Source organism: Chelonia mydas, chromosome 9, assembly GCF_015237465.2.
Source record: "Chelonia mydas isolate rCheMyd1 chromosome 9, rCheMyd1.pri.v2, whole genome shotgun sequence".
Lineage (NCBI taxonomy): Eukaryota > Metazoa > Chordata > Testudines > Cheloniidae > Chelonia > Chelonia mydas.
The window spans coordinates 13517358-13540717 of record NC_057855.1 but is presented as its reverse complement, the minus strand read 5'-3'; the positions used below and the strand labels follow the sequence as shown (position 1 = coordinate 13540717).

The 23360-nt window shown below is 39.3% G+C and overlaps 1 protein-coding gene across 3 annotated transcripts in view; it reads left to right on the top strand.

The window, feature by feature from the left end:
• The window catches only part of NAALADL2 (N-acetylated alpha-linked acidic dipeptidase like 2), an 882142-nt gene that overhangs the window by 511770 nt on the left and 347012 nt on the right, over positions 1 to 23360 (top strand). For all 3 annotated transcript variants that reach the window (XM_043521778.1, XM_043521780.1, XM_043521781.1), the window contains one exon: positions 2043 to 2162. In XM_043521778.1, the coding sequence (XP_043377713.1) occupies positions 2043 to 2162 (120 nt within the window). The remainder of the gene's footprint in view (positions 1 to 2042; positions 2163 to 23360) is intronic.

Here is a 23360-nt window from a genome sequence, read left to right as displayed (position 1 = left end):
GATACCTTGAGGCAACAATTTGAAGCTGAAAGCCACTAATATTTGCTTCTGTGCTCGGGATTGCAGTGCTTGTAATGCTAGGAGGTGACTGGTGCACATGATGCAATAAGGGGGTTTAATATAATTGCATGTTGCTTTGCAGTGCTCCTTTTGCTTTCACTTAATAGCAAAAAGATTGCTTTCAAACCAACACAATTCCTTTATTAAAAGACAACAACCAGAGGAGAGAGTCAAATGACAAAAATACATCAGCAGGGAGAAGGATGAGGGAAGGGAAGGTCTCCAGAGGAGGAGAGGTCCCGGGACAGCTACAGATTAGTGTATGTCCAGGGATCATACCTAACCTTCTCCTTTGGAGTACAATGCAGTGGGGTGCTGTGCTTCAGCAGGGCCAAACTGCAGGGGATGGGTGTTGAGTGCAGTGGGTAGTGGGAGTCCATACTGCTGGACTGTGAGGAGGGAGGAGTGGAATGCTGCGGGTAGAGAGTGGAGCCAGGAGGTTGATAAGAGTGTGTTGGTGGTGTGTTAAGTTAAGTTAAAGTTAAGGTTTTGCAGTTGCCCAAAATTTGCTTACTAAGAGGTAAGTCCTTTTTGTACTGTACAGTTCCTCTATGGATTATTTGAATCTTACTTTGATAAATTCTTTTGATTTTATTCAGTTTCCCTAAGGGGCATTTGGTGGTTGTTATTAATTATTATTATTACATTGAAAGAATGTTCTTGTACTGCACTGATTTATAGCTGTTCGTATGATTGATTTCTTGGTAATGTATTTCTGTATAGCGGTCACAGTGTATATTCTAATCACCTGACAACAACAATATTTGGACAATATTCCAAAATGACAACATAAGGCTGACATTCCTCCATGCTTCGTCTCTGCCCAAAGGTGAATTTTTGTGGAAACAATGAGCACAATCTTCTTGAATTATGAGGGGAGGGAGAAAAGAAATCTTCCAGTATAAAAAGAATTTGTGAGTTATTTTTCCACCTCTCCTAGTGCTTGGGTTTAATAATATTTTGACTTAGATAGCCCTCTTCAAACACTGTTTAGTAAGGCCTCACAGTGTCCTTATGAAATAGCTCAATAAGGAAGTATAGACTCCACATGGGCTGGGTTTACACATACATGGGAAGTCCCCCACAATTTTTTAAAGCCCATTTTTAGTGACAGATTTTCAGAGGTGGTCTTTCGAATACTGCAGAGATAATCTCATCATAAATGCCTGGATGATGGATAGATAATTAGAAACAAGGTTTTTAATGCTATAGATAGATAGCTCAAGAGCCATATGAACCATATCTCACAAGACAAATGTGGCAGGCTGGGGGGAATTAGGGTATTGTCCTGAGTGACTAACATAATCATTTTTGCTTATCTGAAGTATTATATGAATCTGTGATTTCACTTCAAAAATGAATTAGCAGATTTCCCAGTTCTGGTTGCATCGGCATAATTCTGTTGATTTTAGATCCTACAACTCCAGTGAGTGTAGAGCATGGAATGTTATATTTACATTAATGAATTTAGATTAAAAGAATCGTTGCCAAATCACGATCATAGGTGAAAATTGTTGGGCTTCTTAAATCACAGCCAATGACTGTGGTGGAAAATTGTGCTGAAAGAAGTGTATTTAACAGTCATGTTTAATTCTCAAGCCCTTTGGAGTTTTAAACATGATTGGGAAATAGAGATAAGTTAATTATAGAACTTTGATTGAGCACTTTGTTGCTCTTACAGGTAATTTTGTTTTAGTGGCACTAAATTCTTGTTTACACAGTGTGACTGTTCTCACTAAAGGGGTGTAAATTCTAATGCACACTAGCATGTTGCACGCTAAAAGGTCCCTAATGCGGGACGACATTACTCTGCACTAGGGAGCTTTCAGTGCACACTAGCAGGGTCCACACAGGCCAGTCAGTGTGCAACATGCTAATATCCAGTAGAATTTACTTCCCTCTTGTCCATGGTGCTTTAGTCAGTACAAGCATTAATGGTAAATGGCAAACAATAGAGCCTTAATTACCTTTTCTCTTTACAGGCAGAAGTCATTGATGTGCAGTATGGGACTGTAGAAGATTTAGTCCTGATTCAAGTCATGACAAATGTGACCAATAAAATCGCACTTCTGAAGCTAGGACAATCACCTTTACTCTATAAGGTTAGTTACATGTCTGATGTACTTTATCTAAGTAATTTCTTTTGTTGTTCGTTTCCAGATACTAAAATGGGGCCTTGTGTTGCCATCTCTCAGCAGGCCAGTATTTGTTGGCATTTAATAGACTCCTTAACTCTTTCCTGCAAGTGTCTGCAGTGTTTGCTTAGTTCCAGTTTTGATATGTCATCTGTTTTATTGAATTGTATAATACAGTATCAGAGGCTGCCTGTTGATAGTGTCATATTTTCCCTTGTTGGTGTAAATCTTACAGCGAGGGAAGGAATCTGTAGGCGAGAGAGGGAACGAGTCCAAGAAAAGAAGCAGCTGAGAGCAGGGGTAGCTGGAGCCTCGTCTGTCTAAAATTTGCATGTCGTCTTAAACTGAAATCTCTGACTCAGGCATCATATCTAGTACTTGGACTGCTGGAGACTTAAACATGCCCTGAGGTGAAGCTGAGTGCAGCCTGTGCCTGCTTAACGTCAGGCTTTTGAGGATCTTCCCAAGCCGACGGGGCTGCCTTCAAAATCCAGTGCTTCTTAACTTGCTAAGACTGTGCTCTACAGACACTGAAATTGTGAGGTGATCCTCAATAAAAATACAGCACAGGAGGAATAAACAGATGGGGCCTATCAGGCAGGCTGCAAATAAGAAGTTCTTGGTCTTGACTATGGTTTGCTTTAACCTGGTTTAATTGTGTATACTATACATACCCAAGCTGGCTCAGTGTCAATGCTGCCGTTGGCTTCTTAGCTTTGCTCCCCATTCTTACTACCTCTGAGGGAGGGAAGAACTGTAGAGAGGAAAACATCATTCACTTTTATGGAGTTTTCTGCCATAAAATGTGTGAGGGCATGCTGCCTAAAGCATCTGTACTTTAGCTCGCCGTTTCCACTGCAGGTCAGCCACATCCTCTGATTCAGCGGACAACTAGAAAGACATTTTAAAGAGACATACAAAAGGCCGACTGCCAGCTCAGAATGAGCGTATTGTGTAGTTTCTGTTCCCTTCCTTCCTTGCTGTGTGTGTGTGTGCGCGTGTGTTTGCTCCCTTCCATCTCTTATATTTGTGGAGAGCACAGAGATTAAACATGTTTGTCCATTTTCATCTGAGACTTGACAGATCCAAATATTATATAAAAATTGAGTTATATTTTTTGATGTAAAAACCCCTATTTTTTATTGTGAATATTTTATAAATAAGAATTACATTAGTTTGGTATTTCGAAAGAGTCTGCTGGCTCAGTAAATAATTAAACAAGACACTTCATGCCCAATTCACAGAAGCAATTATAAAAGACCAGTATCTCCAGATTTTATAATTAAAGAATCCGGAGCTGCTCCGCTGGCCACAGAAATCACAGTGAAGACCAGGACACTGGTTCATAAAATAGCTGCTTAATATTTTTTTAATAGAAACAGTCTTTGTCTCAATGAAAATGCCATTTTCAACTGAATAATTTCGGTTATTTATTTAAATTATTTAGAGCCAATCTCATTACATACATGAAAGGTCAGTAATCATTGTCAGAATTTGACATGTGCAGCAGCCTCGCGCATAGATCTTATGCTGCATTTCTTTTTAAACGCCAGTAACAATGAAATCACAATCAGGGTTTGTTTAGTACAGTCTTGAATAAGAGGGAAAGTCTGCAGCACAAAAAGGGCAATACCGTTATGTACATCACCCACAAAGAGGATTTGTTAAGGTTTAAGGTTCTGATCCTGCTAACACATATATGTTCTGGACTTTAAGCTTGTCAGGAAGTCCTACGGAAGTCTAAAATACCACCTTTTCCTTCTGACAGGGAACTAAAGCCAATATGTGGGAAGATTTGCCCTCTCTTATTATTTCTTCTTTCAGGTCCCAAGCCCTCATTTTTAGGACACAGATTGAGACGAGTCTTGCTCGGCTTTGAAGTAATTGTATTCTTTGTTAAAGTAGTGGAAAAATATATGAAAGGTTAATCTTTCTAAATGAAAAGACATATTGGAAAACCCACTCTTATTGTGCTGCTGGGGTGAAATCCTGGCCCCTTAAAATCCCTGGCAAAATTCCCATTCATGGATCAATGGGATTTCCATTTTTTTAAACTGTTCTCCATTCTGTTTGTGTTTTTGTACTTACTGAGTCTTCCATTTCTGTTTTCCAGACCCGACCCTCCTTCTTGCCTGTTTTTCCTTCTCTTTCTTCCACGTACTTTGTTTTACAGCATGTTAACACAGAAAGTCGATTCCAAGCAGAGCTGTAATTATAATTTCTTATTTCAAGGTTTTATCCTAAATTTTATATTTAGCTCACATTTTCCCTATTTAATGAACTTTGATCTCTCATGATTATATTAAAACAATTGTATTTATATTACAGTATATAATACTGTAATTGGGACCAAAGGTCCCAATCAAGAGTGGGGTGTTTCCATGGCAGGTATATGCAGAGAGACATCATCCTTGTCCTGTAGTTTACAGTTGTGCCCTTATTTTTCTATTTCCCTCCCTCCCTTTACTTTGGCAATCTTTTTGTCTCTGTATCTCTTTATTGCAATCTCCTCTATCTTTTCTCTGTCCTTCATACTTCCCCTCCCCCCCATATTTTTTTTTACCTCCCCTCTCTTTCTCTCCTTACTGAGTCCACTGGAGAAAGTCCAAAAGACAACAATACATTTTTACTACTAGCAAAGCTAAGCCTGAGTTCACAAGAAGCACATTTCCTTGGTTTTATAGATCATACTCGGCAAAAAGAAACTTGTGTAAGCGGAAAACAGTTGTTCATCCAAATATGCACCAGGTGACAATTTATATAGAACTTGTAAAATATGGATATAGATCTGGATTTTTGAAGCCTTCAGAGTTCTGGGTCTTTGGATATGCAGTTTTCGTTCCTCCCATGGCACTGATTTGTGCAGTTCTGGCCAACCACAAAATTCACATCCAAATCCAGATTGATAATCCCACAAAAAATCCAAGTGTTACTCCTCTTCAGAGTTTGTGTGGTCCATTATAGAGATTTAGCAGGCTGCAAAATTTGCATCTGGGATCAAATTCTAAACCCTTTTGGGGGTGTTTGGATAGAGTGTTCTGGTTTAATCCCATTTTAAGTATTTTATATGGGTCTATTGAAGACAGTTTATGGGATGGGGAGCCTGGGGCAGAATGAGAAAGGAAAGAACTATGAAACTAACCTAGAGCCAGTAACTGGGGATGCTCCTCTCCTGCCCTGGAGTTCCTCACAAGCAGCCATGGACATCTTTTGATTGTCAACACCTCTGTGAGTTTTTATTTCTGTTACCACCACCAAGCCACCATCACATTCTACCCACAATGTCTTTCAATCCTCAGCCCTTTCTCCAGGGAGAGGAAGCAGAAGCAATCTCACCAGCCAGAGACCTAGCTTCCCCTAGGCTCTACTAGCCCCTCTCTTCTGCACTTCCTTCCTGTGCTTTTTAACTACCTTCTCAGCTGATGGGATAATTAGCTCCTTAGCTCATTTGACCATTAGGTAATTAAGTCTTTGGTCCCTCAATCAGGGTTTCTCTGGGGTGAAACTTAGTGCCTAAGTGACCAGAGTGCTGGGTCAGCTGCTTGCTTTCAGCACTCTGTCACAAGGTCTAAATTTTGTGTTGGACAAGAAGAATTTGTAACTGGGAAATGTTGCTATATATGTAATAAGAATTGTCTCACAGGTTTTTATATGTCTGATAACTCACTGGAGTTAACAAGATTTGTGTGCTATATTAAGCATTGACTGATTCCAAACATTCTAGATACATTGCAGTAGAATGAACCTACCCAAGTGTGCTCTAACCTTCCATTGATTTCAGTGGGATTTACAGTGAGTGCCAGCAGAACAGCAGGTATAGTAAAGGAACAGTAGTTAATTGTTGTTAGCGGTAACGATACAACAGTCATACAATAGCCTCGATTTGCTAGCACCAAAGGTTAATAAGTAATACAAATGACTAATTACATCCTCAGAAAATTCGGGTGATTTTATTTCTTGTCTCTTGTAAAAAAAATGTAGTTTTTGAATGTAATTATTTTTTCCATTTCTTTCCTGTGTGTCTGATTTATTTTGGAAACATTGCTGAATAAAGAGGAAGTGCCCTAATAGGGGTACAAGAGAAATTGGTTTTCCTGAGTCACAAGGAAATATGTTCAGGTTTAGATTGCCCCCTATGCACAGAAAAAAATTAAGATATGCAATGAATTTTCAGCGGTGAAGTTTCCTCCAAATAGTTGTATTGGGGATGGGATCTGCTTCCCCCATCCCGCAGCACAAGATACATGTGGATGTTAAGACACCTGTTGGAGACCAAGATCATCCCTGAGGTGTCTCCATACTTTCCCCAACCCCACACCGCATGGCAACATGGCTCCTGAAGTGCTCATGTTTTCATGGCCTTTTCACTTGAGGCTTACTCTGAGGGTGGGTTCTTAAATCAGGACAGAAAACATACATACAACATTACCGATTGGTCAGTATTATTCTACACAGGTAATCCCCATTTTTCGGGGGAATTGATGCCATGCAGTTGTTGTCCTTTCCTGGAGCCTTGACCAAGTGATTTTTGCATGGAGGAGTTTCCTTGGTCTCTGGGTCTCAATGTGTGGAAGCAGGCTGCTTAAGGCATTCTGCACCATTTTGCTGCCTTCCTTCCATTCCACGCAGTGTAGTGTAGGGTGAAATCCTGGTCCCACTAAAGTAGGGATTTCACTGTTGGTCTTTGGGGCCGACTTCTATTCCTACTGAAGTCAGTGCTTTAAAGTGATTTCAATAGGAGCAGGGTTGAGCCTATTGTGGGTAACAAATGTAATTGCTACAGCAATAATAAATTGGAATGTATCACTTACTTTGATTGGAGAAAGCAGTAAACTAAGTTTTCGTGCACACAAAAATTTCTCTACAGTTTGCATTTTCAGTAACTATAAAAGAATGTGTATTTCAGAAAAGAATTGAGGCATTTTATTACTTATCACTAGATCTGAGTGAATAATTCACAGAGCACAACTTATCCAACAAATTTAGCCTGGCCTTTCTATTCGTGGTATATCTCTGTAAATAGATTGCAATTTCCTTGAATTTATTTGCTACTCTAACATATTCTGCACGTTCTTTAAAATTATGTTTAAGCTTCTCTGAGTTGATCACGGGCAATTTGCTTTAAGCAACTGATTTTCCAAATTAGAAATTTGAGCTGTGATGATTAGTGGTGATTGGTCAGAAAAGTAACATGCTATTTTTTCCTGATTAGATAAGGAACACTTTTGATACACTTTGTGAACACTTTTGATACATATTTTCACCCAAGGATACTTATACTAGAAAAGATCCATCTTCTAATCTTCACCTAGAAAGAACACAAGAATCAATGCAGATTTAGGCTAATATTCATGGGGAATACTTTGAAGTAAAAGTCACTAGCCAGTATCTTTTCATGAGTGTCTCCCGAATCCCCATGACTTTAAATCTTAAAAATGCAACCACAGAAAATCTACATTTTAGGCAAAAGATTGTAAAAAAATAAAGGCAGAGAAACATAATTCCTAATCATGATAATCCTGGCTTTGTAATTGAAAATAGCCATTAAGTGCAGTGGCTGAGATTTATCAGTACAGCATGCAACTAAGCCTAGAATAGATACAGGTAGTGGTTTAGATTAGAGGAGAGAGAGTTTGCATTTTGTGAAGGTTATAGGAATGTCTGCACTGACAATTGAGCCTTTTATTTATGACATTCTACCACAGGTTATTATGCAGGCATTATAAGAACCTCCCCACACAGCCTCACAAATGATCTCAACGTGACCTAGAAAGAGCACCCTGTCAGTGAGAAAGAGGCATATTTTTCACTTCTAAATCAATCTTGAGTTTCCCCAGAGTAGATACTGATTATGTTGCCTTTTATAGCAGTATTCAGTTATGGGATGTTTTTATAATATAAACTGTCCATGGGGGAATTGACCCAACAAACTAATTTCAGACTGGATTCCTACCAGGATCCCAAAGGAGAAAAGATAAAATTTAATCCACTTGACCTTGTCCTACTCCTGTTTATCATATAGTGAGCTATGTGGGTTGCCAGGTGAGTCCAAATCTGCTGATTCGGGTGATGCTAGAATTCCAGTTTTAAGGAATCTTTATGACAGATCAAAGATTTATTAGCCCAGTGTGTCTGACTACTGTAGGTCTTTCTCTCCTTCAATAACCATGTTTATCATTTTAATTGTCAAATTAACTTCCAGCAATTTAGTTGATCACATAAAGGTGTGATGCATTGGACCTGCTGCTTTTGACATCAGATAAATTTTGACGTTTACAAACACTTTAATGGCTCTTATCGTGCTTTGCAATATAAGGTACTTCATTGAGACAGTGCACAAGAACCTTAAAAAATGAAATACATGGAAGATATCTAAAAGAAATGAAGAAAATTACATACCCTACCTTAATGGTTAAATGTGCTAAGAACCTACTTGTAGCAGTGATCACATTCAGAACAGTGTATCTTTCTTTCTGTTTGTCATACCATACTTAAGAAATTGTATGAGTACCATATTTTCACATTAGTATAAACTTTGCTGCAGAGGAAGAAGTCTTTGAAGTACATCCTTTGCCTTGGCCAAGGAAAATGGCATTGCAAGGGTGACAGTGTAAGGCATCAAAGTCTGTGGATTCTGCTGCAGAAACTACTACCATAATAAATAGGAGACCGATAAGATAAAAACACCAAAATGTTGAGTACAGGGTGGAGTATTTAGATGTACTTTGTCCCTTTTCTGTGGCATGTGCATACATTGCAGATTAGATTAATTGGGACTCATTGAAAGCTCAAAAATTTTGATATGTAAAATGCTTTTGAACCCGTAGTACCCATACATCTGTAGTACCTGTGAAAACCTACTCCTTTTCACACACAATGATTAATTCTTTTGTATGTGCAAATCTGTGGATTTTATTTTATTTTTCTATATTGGTTGCATTTGTATATGCAAGTTTTCTGGAATGTTTGCCCTTTGTCTCTTTAGCTAAGTATGAATCAGATCTCAAGATGACTTGTTTGCACGTTACTTCTCATAATCTCATTTTAAAATGTTTTATTGATTGTTTTTGTTTTTTGCAAATGGCTTTATCTGGCATCGTCATGCGACGGGCTGTTTATGTTGTATGTGTGAGTAGCAGCATGATTAAATGCTGCAGTGAGTAAATTGGGTGTCCCTGCTCAGGGACCTGAGCTCTATTTTCTTTGAAGATGAAGTTCTTTTAGGAACCTCCTTGGACATAAATTTCCCCCTCCTTTCCTTTCACTGGGTCTCATAAGACTCACACTTGGAGGTGGGTGGGGGAAGAGAAGAGGATCTTGCAAAGTGAAGATAACATGGAGGCATGCAAGATACTAATTTCAAAGTGAATTATTAGAATTAACCCGGCTGCTTTCTATAATATAATGGCACAAAGACTTCAAAGACTGGAGTAGGTTGTGAAAATCAAATATATGCTATTTATCTATCTGTTCATGTGTGTATTTTTGTGTACATATAGTAGTTTTGCCAACTCACACAATTTTATCACAAGTCTTACATCAATAGGTATTTTTCTTTCAAGTCCCAGCTCCTGGAGACATGTGATGTGTGAGAATCTCAGGTTTCATTAAAAAAAAGTTTCTAGCCCCTACAGTTGCAGAGAAAGAGTTGGAAACATGAATCCTAGAGGCTCAAAAACAGATGGCAAATAAACAGAACCTGACATCTATTATTTTTTAAAATCCCATCGTTTTCTAAGTCAATGTTATGATGTTTTGGAGACCTGATGCATGATTTTTAAATGCTGAGGGTTAGCAATACTGTATTTGATATTTATAACTTCTGGTTTATTAATATTATAGATTTTGCCCAGCTTTCTCTGAGCCTAGCCATTGTCCACTGATTTCTCTAGTTGTCGCTGCAGAAGTGGGTCCTGGAAAAGGATTTGAAGGTGGAGGTTGGCAGCAGACTTGTGGGTCATTCTAAGGACAATGGTCAATACATTAAGGGTGGTCTGGAGGAAAGCGTGAAGATGTTCATGGGATATGCAAACAAGTGCCCTGTTGAGGCTGGGGATATTGATGGAATGGAGGCAGAAGTGGGCAATGTGACAGCAACATAATAAGAGATGGGTGAAGACCTCTGAGGGACCTTGGAGTTTAGGACAAGAAACTTGAACTGGATACGCTGGTAGAAAGTGGAGTCAGTGAGTGAAAGATTCAAAGGAGAGGGTGATGTCATTTTTTTAGTTGGAACTTGATTAATCCACTCCCGTTCAGTTTGGATCTACTGTTCCCCCTGCCGCATCTAAATAAAGAATACCCACGTGTGCAGTGTTTGGTGGTGGTGGTGGCAGCAGGGGAAAGAAGAGTGGCTTAACACTATTTCCCCCACTATTAACCTGGGCTGGTCTAAAATGTAACAGCTGGTAACAAACCCTGGTCCATCCAAAATCAAATGAGCAAAAAACTGCTGTATACCTTAGGAGTCAGAAGTAAGGGGATTGAGTGACATCTAAGAGTCTTAGTGAGGGCCAGCATCTGGTCCAAAACCTTGCTTAAATAATTCAGAGAACTGGCTGCCAAGTTTGTGTGTCGAGTGAAATTTTTCACAGGTATTTTAAATCCTCAAAGTTTCCTTATTCTGTGTTGTAAGTAGGACATTTACATTCTTTGCTTATAGTGGAATTGTGTTTTATCACAGGATTAATGCAACTTAAATACAAAGCAAGGTCAATCTTCTCTGTGGAATAAAGACCTATAAAATGTCGGATGTTCGAGTTATAGGACTGCAGTATTGTATTGTGTGCTGTTCATCTATCCAATCATAAAAATCTGTTTGATAAATACCATTGGGCCCCACTCTGCACAGTTTTACTCACACAAACAATCCATGCTATGGGAATAGTCCCAGTGAGGTATATAGGACCATGCATGTGAGTAAAAACTATTTGCATGAGCAAGTAGGTTAAGGCTTAATAGTGTTAATATTAAATAAGCAAGTATGACATGAACTTTAAAACCTGAAATCAAATTCAATGGAGCTTTATTTTAGAGTAATATTTAACTGAGATTACCTCTCAGTAGAGATTTAGGGCTCAGTCCTGCAAGGATCTCAGCATTCTGGACCCAATCTAGTAGAGCACTGAAACATACATAACTTTAAGCCTGTGAGCTGTCTCAGTTGACTTCAATGGATCTGCTTATTTGCCTAATATTAAACACATGCTTAAGTGTGTTGCTGGTTTAGGGCCAGAATGTTCAGCACCTTCAAAGTTCCAAACCTCCTTTAGCAAAAGGAAAAAACTCTCTTGAAATTCATTTAATACTGTAATTATTGAAATACTGATGTTATAAACTGTGGAGATATGAAACACATGCATAGTGTCTCATCCAAAATGATGAGCTTCTTGCAGTGTTCTACAGCTGAGTTCCTATTGACTAGAGCAGTGGTTCTCAACCAGGGGTACACAGTGATGTTCTAGGGGTCCATCAACTCATCTAGATATTTGCCTAGTTTTATGACGGGCTACATAAAAAGCACTAGTCAACTCAGTACAAACAAAAATTTCATACAGACAGTGACTTGTTTATACTGTTCTATATACTGTACATCGAACTGTAAGTACAATATTTATATTCCAATTGATTTTTTTATAATTATATGGTAAAAATGAGAAAGTAAGCAACTTTTCAGTAATAGTGTGCTGTGACACTTTCGTATATTTATGTCTGATTTTAAGTAAGATGAAACTTGGAGGTACACAAGACAAATCAGACTCCTGAAAGGGGTACAGTAGTCTGGAAAGGTTGAGAGCCACTGGACTAGAGGAAGCATTGTCTGATACCTGTTTTGCCTTGATCAGGTTTCTTTATTTATTTAGATTTGTGTAAACATTAAGGAAAGCACTTATCCAAAGCGCTATGCAGCTTTGTCATATATTCCAAATATAAAAATAGATACAGCAGCCTCCCCAAAAATCTCAGGAAACAATATTTTTAAAACCCCACTCCAGCTGCATACCCTAGTGCACAAATTCCAGCCCTCCCTCTCCAAGTGCCTGTGGAACACATGGGCTTTGCATCTTGACGTAAAGGGATGGTGTGGACTAATTAGAACCTGCCGAAGAGAGGAGTGATTTCCAAGTCTAATGCAAATATCCTGCCAGCAACTGTGTCAAGCCACAGCCCCATGTAGGGTGCAGTGTGGTAGTACCTGTAGTCTAATATGATAAAGTCATGGATCCTATTGACAAAGTCCAATTAGAGAAAATGGTCACAGACATATATCCTGGTCATTACTGTTATATATTGTCTAACTGGGGACTCAACTTACTTGTGAACAAATTGCATAATAAATGGTGGACACACACCCTCACCAAAAGGGCAACTATGCTTCTCACCATGTCTGCTGATGTTGGTTTCAGTCTCTTGGGGTGTTGCCATTTTAACACTTCAGGCATTTTATTTTTAAATGGAACTCCTTCAATTTGACTAAAAACACATGGATATCTGTTTCTTGATTTAGTTTTTTCATCCCTTTTTTTGGGGGGGGGGGGGGAGTTGTATATTATGCCTATGCCTCTTGTCATTAACATACTTTAATCTCCTAGCTCAACCCCTCTGGGCTTTTTATGCCGAGGGATATTACATGGTATTTTATTGCTTTGTGAATTTTAGAGAGGGCAGGATGATCTGGAGTGATAATGTCAGTGGGAAAGGCATGATAAAATATGACTGAATTTTACAACAGTCTCTGAATATAATTCTTGTACGTATTAGCAAATTTATGTATTATAAATAAAGTTGAACAATACAAGCTGCCTATAGACATAGAAAATATACAGTTATGTAAATTAATCATTGAATAAATAAGCAATATTGCTGTGTTTTAGCAGTATTAAAGAGTATATATTTATGGAAGGAAATACCAGTGGTAGCAGCTTTTATTTTTCTTAACAAAATAAGCAGTTCAAAAAGTTTTCCTATTTGAGTATATGTCAGTGTGAATCCCATTGTAGGTGCACCTGTGCTGCAAGCCTTGGAGATCAGATTTTTTTTTTTTAATTTATAAAAGTGTCCATTGGGGCTGTGAATGCATCCTATGAGTCCTTGTGCTCCTGTGTGAGGAGATAAAGCATGGAACAGCCATGACCCTCCCTCAGGTTCCTCTTACTGTCGGTGGCAGCGGGATAGGATCTGGCAAGTGTTCAACCTGCTATTTTTCCCTTGAGCCTCAAACTCATTCTAAGCTGTTTTTATTTGGAAGAAATCCTTCTTCCCTTTCCTTATTTTGTTAATTCTTTTAGTTTGGACATTCTCCCCACCCCAAATAAAAAGACGAGACAGAGCGAGACCCCCACTGCATATCCCCAGTACAGTGGGGTGAGGTGCTCACGTCAACAGCGTTGGCAGATTCTAAACCTTCATATTTTAAGTCAGGTCTGAACTGCAACACATTCATCCCCTTTGTTGATGGGGATAGCCGAAACCTTTTCTGTTTGGGGAAGAGTCACATCCTCTGTGGTGTGAAAACCCTTCTTATGGGAGTCTCACACGTCAAGGGACATGAGGTTCAAGCTACATCTACTCGAGTAATCAATGAGCATCACTGTAGAACCAGAGGAGATATCTCCTTCCAAGGAACCTAAGGGGTCACCCTCAGAGACTGCTCCTCTCAGCAGACGCCACACTTCATGGTCCCGCAACAAGGAAAAGGCAGGGAAGAAAACCACATCAAAATCATCACAGATTATTGGGGTGGCTGGGGTTGTCAGTGCAGCCACTCAGGCAACTACCTCAGCAATGGAACTGAGAGAGCTGGCATAAACCCTCTGCACGAGCTTGGACACCAGTTCCCTAGGCACCGACAAAGTCCTCACTAGAGCTGTCTCTTGGTACCCCAGCACATTGGTGAAGCCAGAAGAAAAGGGCTGGCTTAGCAGACTTCCTGAGCAAGCAGTCACTGACCAAATACAAATGGTATTTGCACACTCCATCACAGAACCGATATTGCCTCAGTTCAGATCCCCACCAAGGACAATGCAAAATGTGAGAACTTTAGCTGCAGATGAGGCCTCAGTTCAGGGTTATTACCAGATGTCTTCTTCCTGCGGTGGGGCAGAGACTTGCTGTATACCATCTCCTCAGTCCCAGGGTGATTTCAAACATCACGTGAGACAAAGCCACGATCATTCTGGTGGCTCCATCCTGGCCAGTCCTGGCTGACATATCTGATACTCAGCCATGACATGTCTAAGCCATTGCCACACACCACCTTTGCACTGGCCTGCAGTGAAGCCTGGTTCAGCAGGAGAGGTAAGCTTTACCCTATGAAAGAGCTTAGCAATGCATGTGTTCCCAGGGAGTTTGGCGAGGAATTCTGCTTTCTTGATCTTCCCCAGGGGTCACGTGGCTCCAAAGATCAGTGCCTAAATGACACAATTGAGCTCTTTGTTGTGAGAGGTGAGCCACAGCGCAAAGGCATATTTATGGATCTGAACTTTTCTAAACATAATGGGAAGTGTTTGGATCTAAGATTCCCAGCTGGGCCTCTCTTCTCATCATAACCCTGATGATTCTTCTTCTTCTAACACAGACTAATCATCCTATTTTATAGACCTAAGCAAATTTTATTTTGCATCAAGGGCTTCATGGGCAGACCCTGAATGATTACAAGAAACCAATAAGGAATAAAGCAGGCTTTGATTTATCCCTGTTGCAAACTTGATTGGTATGTGTGCCTGTTACATGGGAGCCAATTCACTTCTAGTAAAAATATCTCTCTAGTGCTTTCGTGGTTGGTTGTTTTTGTCACTTGAAACCAAGGAGGTGGTTCAGTCCTATAGATTTTCTCCCATTTAAGAATAAGTTCTCTTTGTCTTTTTCACCTTGCCCCAACTGTTCACCTTTCTTCATGAGGCTTGTAAACTGAAGTGTGCATTGAACAGATGGTTGGAGATCAGTTCGCAAATATCCATCCCAATGGCTGCCTTGTCAATATCCTTTAAGGATGAGGCTCCTCTGTTCTCAGCCCACAAGGTACTCATCGACCTAGTGGAATGGGCAATAATACCTTCAGGAGGAATCATTTTCTAAGACTTGTACATACACACATACATGTACATATACACACACATTATGCATATACACGTATGTATAAATATGTGTTTGTATACACAACACACACACACACACACACACACACACTCACTCGTTCTTTATATGTATATAAAATCCTGTGGCCTTATTGAGGTCCGCCTGGTAGACTTGGGAAAATTTGTTGTCTTGCATTAATTACCCTCCCATTACTCAACTCTGCACTGCCTGTCACTTTCCATTAGTGAGGACAGCCAGCCACCTATCAGAGAAAAGGGAATGTTTTTGTCATTTTTGTTTCTCTGATGAATGTATGACTGGCAGAGTGATCCCCATCGATGTGAGTGCATATTATGTCTGTTGCTGATTAAACTTCTTCAACAGCTATTTTAATCATATTCTTCATCAGTTACTGCCAAACTGGGTCATAGTTTGTCTGCCCTAATATTTTTTTTCATTATTCCTACTGTTGGTAGGAATTATGTTCTCCATACATAAATCATTATGGGGTTGATTCTCCATTACACTAGTTTTATGCCAGTGTAAATCGATTGAGTTCAGTGAAGTTACACTGGTGTAATGAGGTGGAGAATCAAGGCTATGATGTTTTATGTAATTGTTAATGGTTCCATTATATTTAAAATACTTATTTTTCTGTTATTAAGCTTTGAAAGAGTAATCTGGCCAGGTATCTTCATTCTGGCTTTCTTTTCACATTACATACTGCCTGCAAGCACTGGTAAGTGCAAAGATCTCTCATCAATCACAGCTGACAACCGTGCTGTCACCAGAGAAAAGGAATTAGCGGGTGAGAAGAAAAATTTCTATTTACTCTTTACACTTCCTGCTATAATCACAAAGATGTTGCACAAGATCATGCCAGACTGAGCTCCTACTATTCTCTGTTCTATGTAGGTTCTTACCCTGTGCTCATCACCATGGTATCTGAATGCTTCCTTCATTTCGGTGTCAGGTTTTTCATTCATTATGTGTGTGACACTGCACCCGATATTCTACACAGTGATATAATTATATCAAAATTATAATATATTTTATGTAATATAAGGCATGTGAGGTGAGGTGTCAGTGGAAAGGTTATAGTATGACTATCCTATTTGTATGCCGGAATCATTTTTGTAGCCGAAGTTATGTATGTTGACTGTGTATCTATTTCACATGTAGCTATTCCTGGGCAACACCCACTAGGCAAAAATGTTCTCTGTCTAGATTGCTGGCTGGGAAGGGCCCATTTAGGTTAATGAGCCATTAGGAGGAAACAGTAGGCCTTAGGGGAAGTTTATCTACCACCTGGGAGATAAACAGCCAGTGGGAGATGGCTGCTATGACTCTACGGGAACATGTGACCAGGTCACCTGATGCTGGACTACATCTTGGGATGTCAGTATTTTTCTGCTGACTGACGTGGGAACCAAGCTGTGAAACAAAGGGTTCCCGCCATATGCAAAAGCAATATAAGGCAGGAGAATGACGGCATCTTGGTTCTTCGCTGACTCCCCACCCAAGAAGACTCCTGGAAACACCTGAGGAACAAAGGTTGAACACGGGGGAAGTGCTGGATGCAGGGTAAAGGGATATTTAGCTTGTGAATGGAACACCCGGGGATTCCAAGCTGTAAGCAAGTGCAGCTTGCCCCTTAAGAATCTGCAGCCTGCTTGTACCATCGCTTGCGTGAGAATCTGCTATTCATAATCAATCTATTTAGTATATTAAGCTGAGTTTGTGTTTTTTGTTTATTTGCTAGGTAATCTGCTTTGATTTATTCGTTATCCCTTATAATCACTTAAAATCTATATTTTGTAGTTAATAAACTTATTTTTGCTCGATCTAAACTGGTGTGTGAAAATCATAACTTGGGGCAAAAGGCTGTTGCATATTCCTTTCCACATTGAAGGAGGGGGCGAATTTTATGAGCTTACCTTGTACTGTTCCCTGTGCAGTGCAGGACAGTATAATTTTGGGTTTACACTCCAGGAGGAGCTGGAAGATGCTTTAGCTGGAGTCTTCCCATGCAGGGGCATAGCAGAAAGCCTGCCTGCATGAAACTGCAGTTAAGTATGTCTCTAACTGTATGTGTGCTGGTGAAAGTGCAGGCTAGAGAGGGTTTTGCAGCTTGTCACAGCAGTACAGTGTAAAAGGGAGCTCAGGCTGGTGGGTCGGGGGGCTCAGAGGTGCCCCAGTTCCAGATGGCACCTCGGAGGGAACCCGTCACAGTATGGTGTTGCATTTTGATGGGTTTTTGGGACTATTGAAAGCTTTTACTAAAAGTTTTGTCTTTTAAAATAAAACTCTGGTGTAGCTGTAATTAATGTGTTACCAGCTTTTCTTTGTTTCTTTCCCTATCATCTTCTAACTATAGTATTGCATGTTTATGTTTCCGAGATGTCAGTTCAATGGACTCTTAGAAACTTAAAGTGGTGCTGAATCTTTTTCACTGAACCTATTTTGGCAGAACTGCATTTGCTTCTAGCACATATGAGGTTCTGAAAGATATTTCCTTTCAACTCCCCGAAAGAATTGCTGGTAAAAGAAGGAAACTGACCTAGTGAATCACAAGAATGAGTTTAGTACTTTTGCTGCCCACTACCTGTTTTGGGGGTCATTGTTACTAACAGGGCTTTCTTAATATCCTCAGTATATCCTTGCTCTGGTACTGAACCCCACCTTTCATAATCACTGCATAGACCATCTTCATGGCAATACATCTGGCAGTTTTTTTTCTCATTTTCCACTCCTTTCTTGCAGACAAGGTATGGGCATAACTGTGGATTAATGCTTCTGGGCCTAATAGCACACTGGTGTTACTGTGTGGAGGATGTTTTCTCACCGAGTGAATGAGTGACTCTGTAGTGCTCTGTGATTGCCAGACTAATACAACTGCCATCTCTGGTCTCATCAAGCACATTAGCTCCAGACCTTCTCCAAGTAGCTCTTTCTACTATTTCATTTTAGTGAAAGAGGATATTTAGAAGGTCAGACAGGGTCCCAAAGCCCTGATTTATCGGTGTGCTGAATGGAAACAATGAAAAAACAAGGACTTTGGGAATTAAAACTAGTAATTGTTGACTTATTCATCTCTTTCATCCTCTGTGTACAGTTCCTGCAATTATACTTCACCCAAATTACTCAGAAGCTGCAGCTGTTCTTTGTCATATAAGTCACTAACACAGAACGTTCAATATGAACGTAGACTGTATAGCACATTGGGTGAAAAGGCACCCTTGAGAACTCCCAGTATAATGTTTTGGTCATGAAAACAGTGCAGGCTTAACATAGTTTGAATTTCTGGATTTCCAGGGGAACTTGGGAGAGGAGGATTAATGTTGATAGTTTATAAAGAACTTATACAACTAAGGTTTTTTAATAACATCTTTAATATTTATGGCTTTCAAAAGGATTTTATCCACCGGGGCACACTGTTTATGTTAATTTCTTTTATCATTGCTGACTTGTGACTGTTTTTCTAATAAGTAAGATAAATAAGTTCATTTTCCTGTATTGATTTACTTAAAGGCATGCTAACCAAGTAGTGAAACATTGCTTGGCTCTTCTCTGTAAATGAAAGTAAAATATTAATCAACCAATTAATATTATGCAGTTTCCCCAGATGATGTATAGATGTGCCTGAGGTTTTATACATTATATTCAGCATTGTTATGTATTGCATTTAGAAACATAAAATTAAACCAAAATATAAATATCTAAATACACAATTGGTATCTACAATATATGGACTGTGTTGTTCCCTTCAAAGCGTTATTCTAAAAGCACCAAACCTTACTGCCATGCCACCAAACCTTACTGCCACATAGAACACAGTTAGCAGGAAGAGCAGTGAATGAGTTTGTTTTGCTTTTATAAGAAACAAAAGCTTTTCATACAAGATTACTAGACAGTAGTTGTGAGGATAGTGAAATAAGAGAAAGGAAAGTTTGTTTCTCAGTACAGCTGAAGACAGTTGCGTTTAAAAACAGCTTGTCAGAGATCCTAAGCTCCAATTACCAATGCAGTAAATTTGCCTTAAGTTATTATAAGACTAAGTTTCAGAGTAGCAGCCGTGTTAGTCTGTATTTGCAAAAAGAAAATGTGGCACCTTAGAGACTAACAAATTTATTTGAGCATAAGCTTTTGTGAACTACAGCTCAGTAGCACTTCTTGAATACATTTAACATCATGTTTGTTTTTTTAAATTAACTGTTAGGACACTGCATTAAATTATCATCAGGAATATGGGCTAAAACGTAACAACAATTTTGACTTGTAAATATCAGACAGAGAATTATGGTAGTTTGTTAAATCAGTGGTAACTATGCCCACACCCAGATTTAGCTAAATATCCACTCTGTGAGTTTTCAGTTAAATGTATCCCAAGCATATGAATAAAGAACACTAGTAAGCAAATAAACGTATTAGCTCTGCTTCTGTGTCCATTTAATCATTGACTTCTCCTCTCTGAGGTCCAGGAAGAGTGTCAATTATGCAGAGGGTGTTTTGGGTTGTAGGCACCAATGCTCTGGGATCTGGGCTGAAATCGCAATTTATTTCAAATAGGTCACCAATTAGCCATCAGCTGGAAAGAGCTTTCAGTCAGTATTAGTCAGGAATGGATTTCATCCATTGCCCCTCACAGTTCATTTGAAAGCCTCAATAACCCATTACCAAAAGTGTGTCACCTACCCCCCTGTTTGATTAGCCTATTGTATATGATTAGGCTAAAAATGGAGAACACTGCCTAGGTTTTCCTCAAACTGTCTACTTCTTAAGAGTTAAGGGAGAAAAAAAATCCAAATTGAAAACACAAATGCAAAATAATGTGTTTGGATGACAGATAGAATATCAAAGGGGCAAATTAGTATTCATAGATTCCAAGGGCAAAAGGGTCCATTGTCAACATCTAGTCTGATATCCTGTGTAACACAGGCCATAGAACTTCCACAAAATAATTCCCACAACATATCTTTGAGAAAAAACATCCAATCTTGATTTAAAAATTGTTGGTGATGGAGAATCCACTGCAACCCTTGGTAAATTGTTCCAAAAATTAATTACCCTCTCCATTAAAAATATATGCCTTTTTTCCAATCTGAATGTGTCTAGAATATAAGAACATAAGAATGGCTCTACTGGGTCAGACCAAAGGTCCATCTAGCCCAGTATCCTGTCTTCTGACAGTGGCCAGTACCAAGTGCCCCAGACTGAATGAACAGAACAGGTAATCATCAAGTGATCCATCCCCTGTCGCTCATTCCCAGCTTCTGGCAAACAGAGGCTAGGGACACCATTCCTGCCCATCCTGGCTAATAGCCATTGATGGACCTATCCTCCATGAAATTATCTAGTTCTTTTTTGAACCCTGTTATGGTCTTGGCCTTCACAACATCCTCTGGCAAGGAGTTCCATAGGTTGACTGTGTGATGTGTGAAGAAATACGTCCTTTTATTTGTTTTAACCCTGTTGCCTATTAATTTCATTCACCCCTAGTTCTTGTGTTTTATGAGAAGTAGTAAACAACACTGCCTTATCTACTTTCTTTACACCAGTCATGATTTTATAGACCTCAATCATATCTCCCCGTAGCTGTCTCTTTTCCAAGCTGAAAAGTCCCAGTCTTATTAATCTCTCCTCATACAGAAGCCGTTCCATACCCCTAATAATTTTTGCTGCCCTTGTTGTCTAGCTTCAACTTCCAGCCATTACATCATGTTATACCTTTCTCTGAAAGATTGAAGAGCCCATTATCAAATATTTGTTCCCTATGTATGTACTTATAGACTTGTAATCAAGTCACTCCTTAACCTTCCCGTTTAAGCTAAATAGATTGAACTTCCTTGTGTCTATCATTATGAGACATATTTTCTAATTCTTTAATCACTCTAGTTGCTCTCCTCTCCAGTTTATCAACCTCCTTCATGAATTGTGGGCACCGGAACTGGAAACAGTATTCAGTAGTAGTCACAGTAGCGTCAAATCCAGAGTTTAAAATAACCACTTTACTCCTATTTGAGATTCCCCTGTTTAGGCATCCAAGGATATCATTAGCCCATTTAACCCTAGGATCATACTGGGAACTTAAGTTCAGTGGATCATCACCACTATCCTCAATCTTTTTTCAGTCACTACTTCCTAGCATAGAGCCCCCATCCCATAATATAGACTACATTCTTTGTTCCTAGATGTATACCATCCACATTTAGCCATATTAAAATGCATATTTGCTTGTGCCCATCTTACCAAGCCATCTATATTGCCCTGTCAGTGACCTACTCTTCATTATTTACCTCTCTCCTCATTTTGGTGTCATCTGCAAACGTTATCAGTGATAATATTCTGTTTTCTTCCACGTCATTGATAAAAATTTTAAATAGCATACAGCAAAGAACCAATCCCTGTGGGATGCCCCTTCGAAACACACCAGCTCAATGATGATTCCTTGTTTACAATTATATTTTGAGGCCTATCAGTTAGCTAGTTTTAACCATTTAATATGGTCCATGTTAAGCTTATATCATTCTCGGGTTTTTTAATCGAAATGTCAAATGTCTTACTGAAATCTAAGTATATTACATCAACGCTATTACCTTTATCAACCAAATCTGTAGTCTCATTAAAAAAAAAGATATCAAATTAGTTTGACAGGATCTATTTTCTGTAAACCCACGTTGACTGGCATTAATTTGGGATGCAGGATCCTAAACTACACATAAACATATTGTTCTGTTAAACTTATATTTACTACTACTTATTTAAGTCCAGTTGTTGTCTCTTATGCACACTGGGTAGTACCTTAGTCAATGGGACTATTCACAGAGTAAGGTACTACTAAAACATGAGTGTGATGACCGTCATCTTGGCTGATACACTGGTGATTGAACTGGGGGCCTCCAGAGCTAAAAGTATGAGCTGTTACAACTTGAGCTAAAAAACCAAGTCTCTGTAGCAACTCACATCCTCTGTGGATTGGACAGAGCAAGGCCTGTAATACACACTCAACAGTGGATTACATAAGTAAAGGTATTGCAATCTGGTCCTTATTTAACATGTATTGATGACTTCTTGTGACTCACTGTTTCATTATTATTGATATGGTCAGTAGAAAACAATTTTTTGAAGAATTATCAAAACTTACAAACACCGAAAAATCTTCCAAACATTTTCCTAAACCCAGAATACTTCAGTAGGTGCCAGGGTGGTAACCTTCACATGAGACAAGACATCAGCTTATTCAGAAGAGTCTGTTGTTTGTATTTATGAGGTCCCTTTTGTGACCCTGCTTTTTGTCTTAAATATTTTGATAGTGATCTCTGTAAGCATATACACTGATGCAAATATATCATGGCCAAACCCGTAAGGCCATGTACCGCCCATTATCTATTAATAAGAGTTGTGTGCAAGGGTGGAGGGCATTTGTGGGCCAGAGATTACAGCTAGAAGGTTTTTTCACCTCTTTTAGCTTTCACAACTGAATCCACATTTCTGAAAGGTTTAACTAAAGCAGTTACTGACTGCAGCTGTTGACTTGCATTGAAGATTATGTGACTGGGAGTGTTCCTGGCCTTTGTGGCTCTCTATAGGAGGCCCTGAAGTTCCACTACACTCTGCCCAGGGAAGCAATGAAGTGACAGGAAAGGAGCAGCAAAGGTGGGTCCTCCTAGAGAGGCCTCACATAAGCAGCCAATCAGAGCCCAGCAGGCTCAGATAAAAGTAGCTGCTGGGGCTTAGCCAGTCCGTTCCTGGCTAGGACAAGGGAGGGAGTGGGGGATATGCTCTTCTGTGGCTGAGAGAGAAGAACCTGAGGATACTGACCCTGAGATAAGGCTGGAGATAAAAGTGACATAACTAAGTGAAATGGGATGAAGTTAAGAAAGCGAAAATATAGGGTAATTATTAAAATTGCTTCCTAATTATTAAGCTGGGCAATTTTTTTAAGCGAAAAAAAAAAAAAAAAAAAAATTCAGGGCACCAAACCTATTCACAAATTCAGATGGAATTCAGCAAACGTTTTGGCTGGAAAAGATTTTTTATTTTTTTTTAAGTCATGACAGTTTGTTTCATCCATTTGAAAATTCTTTT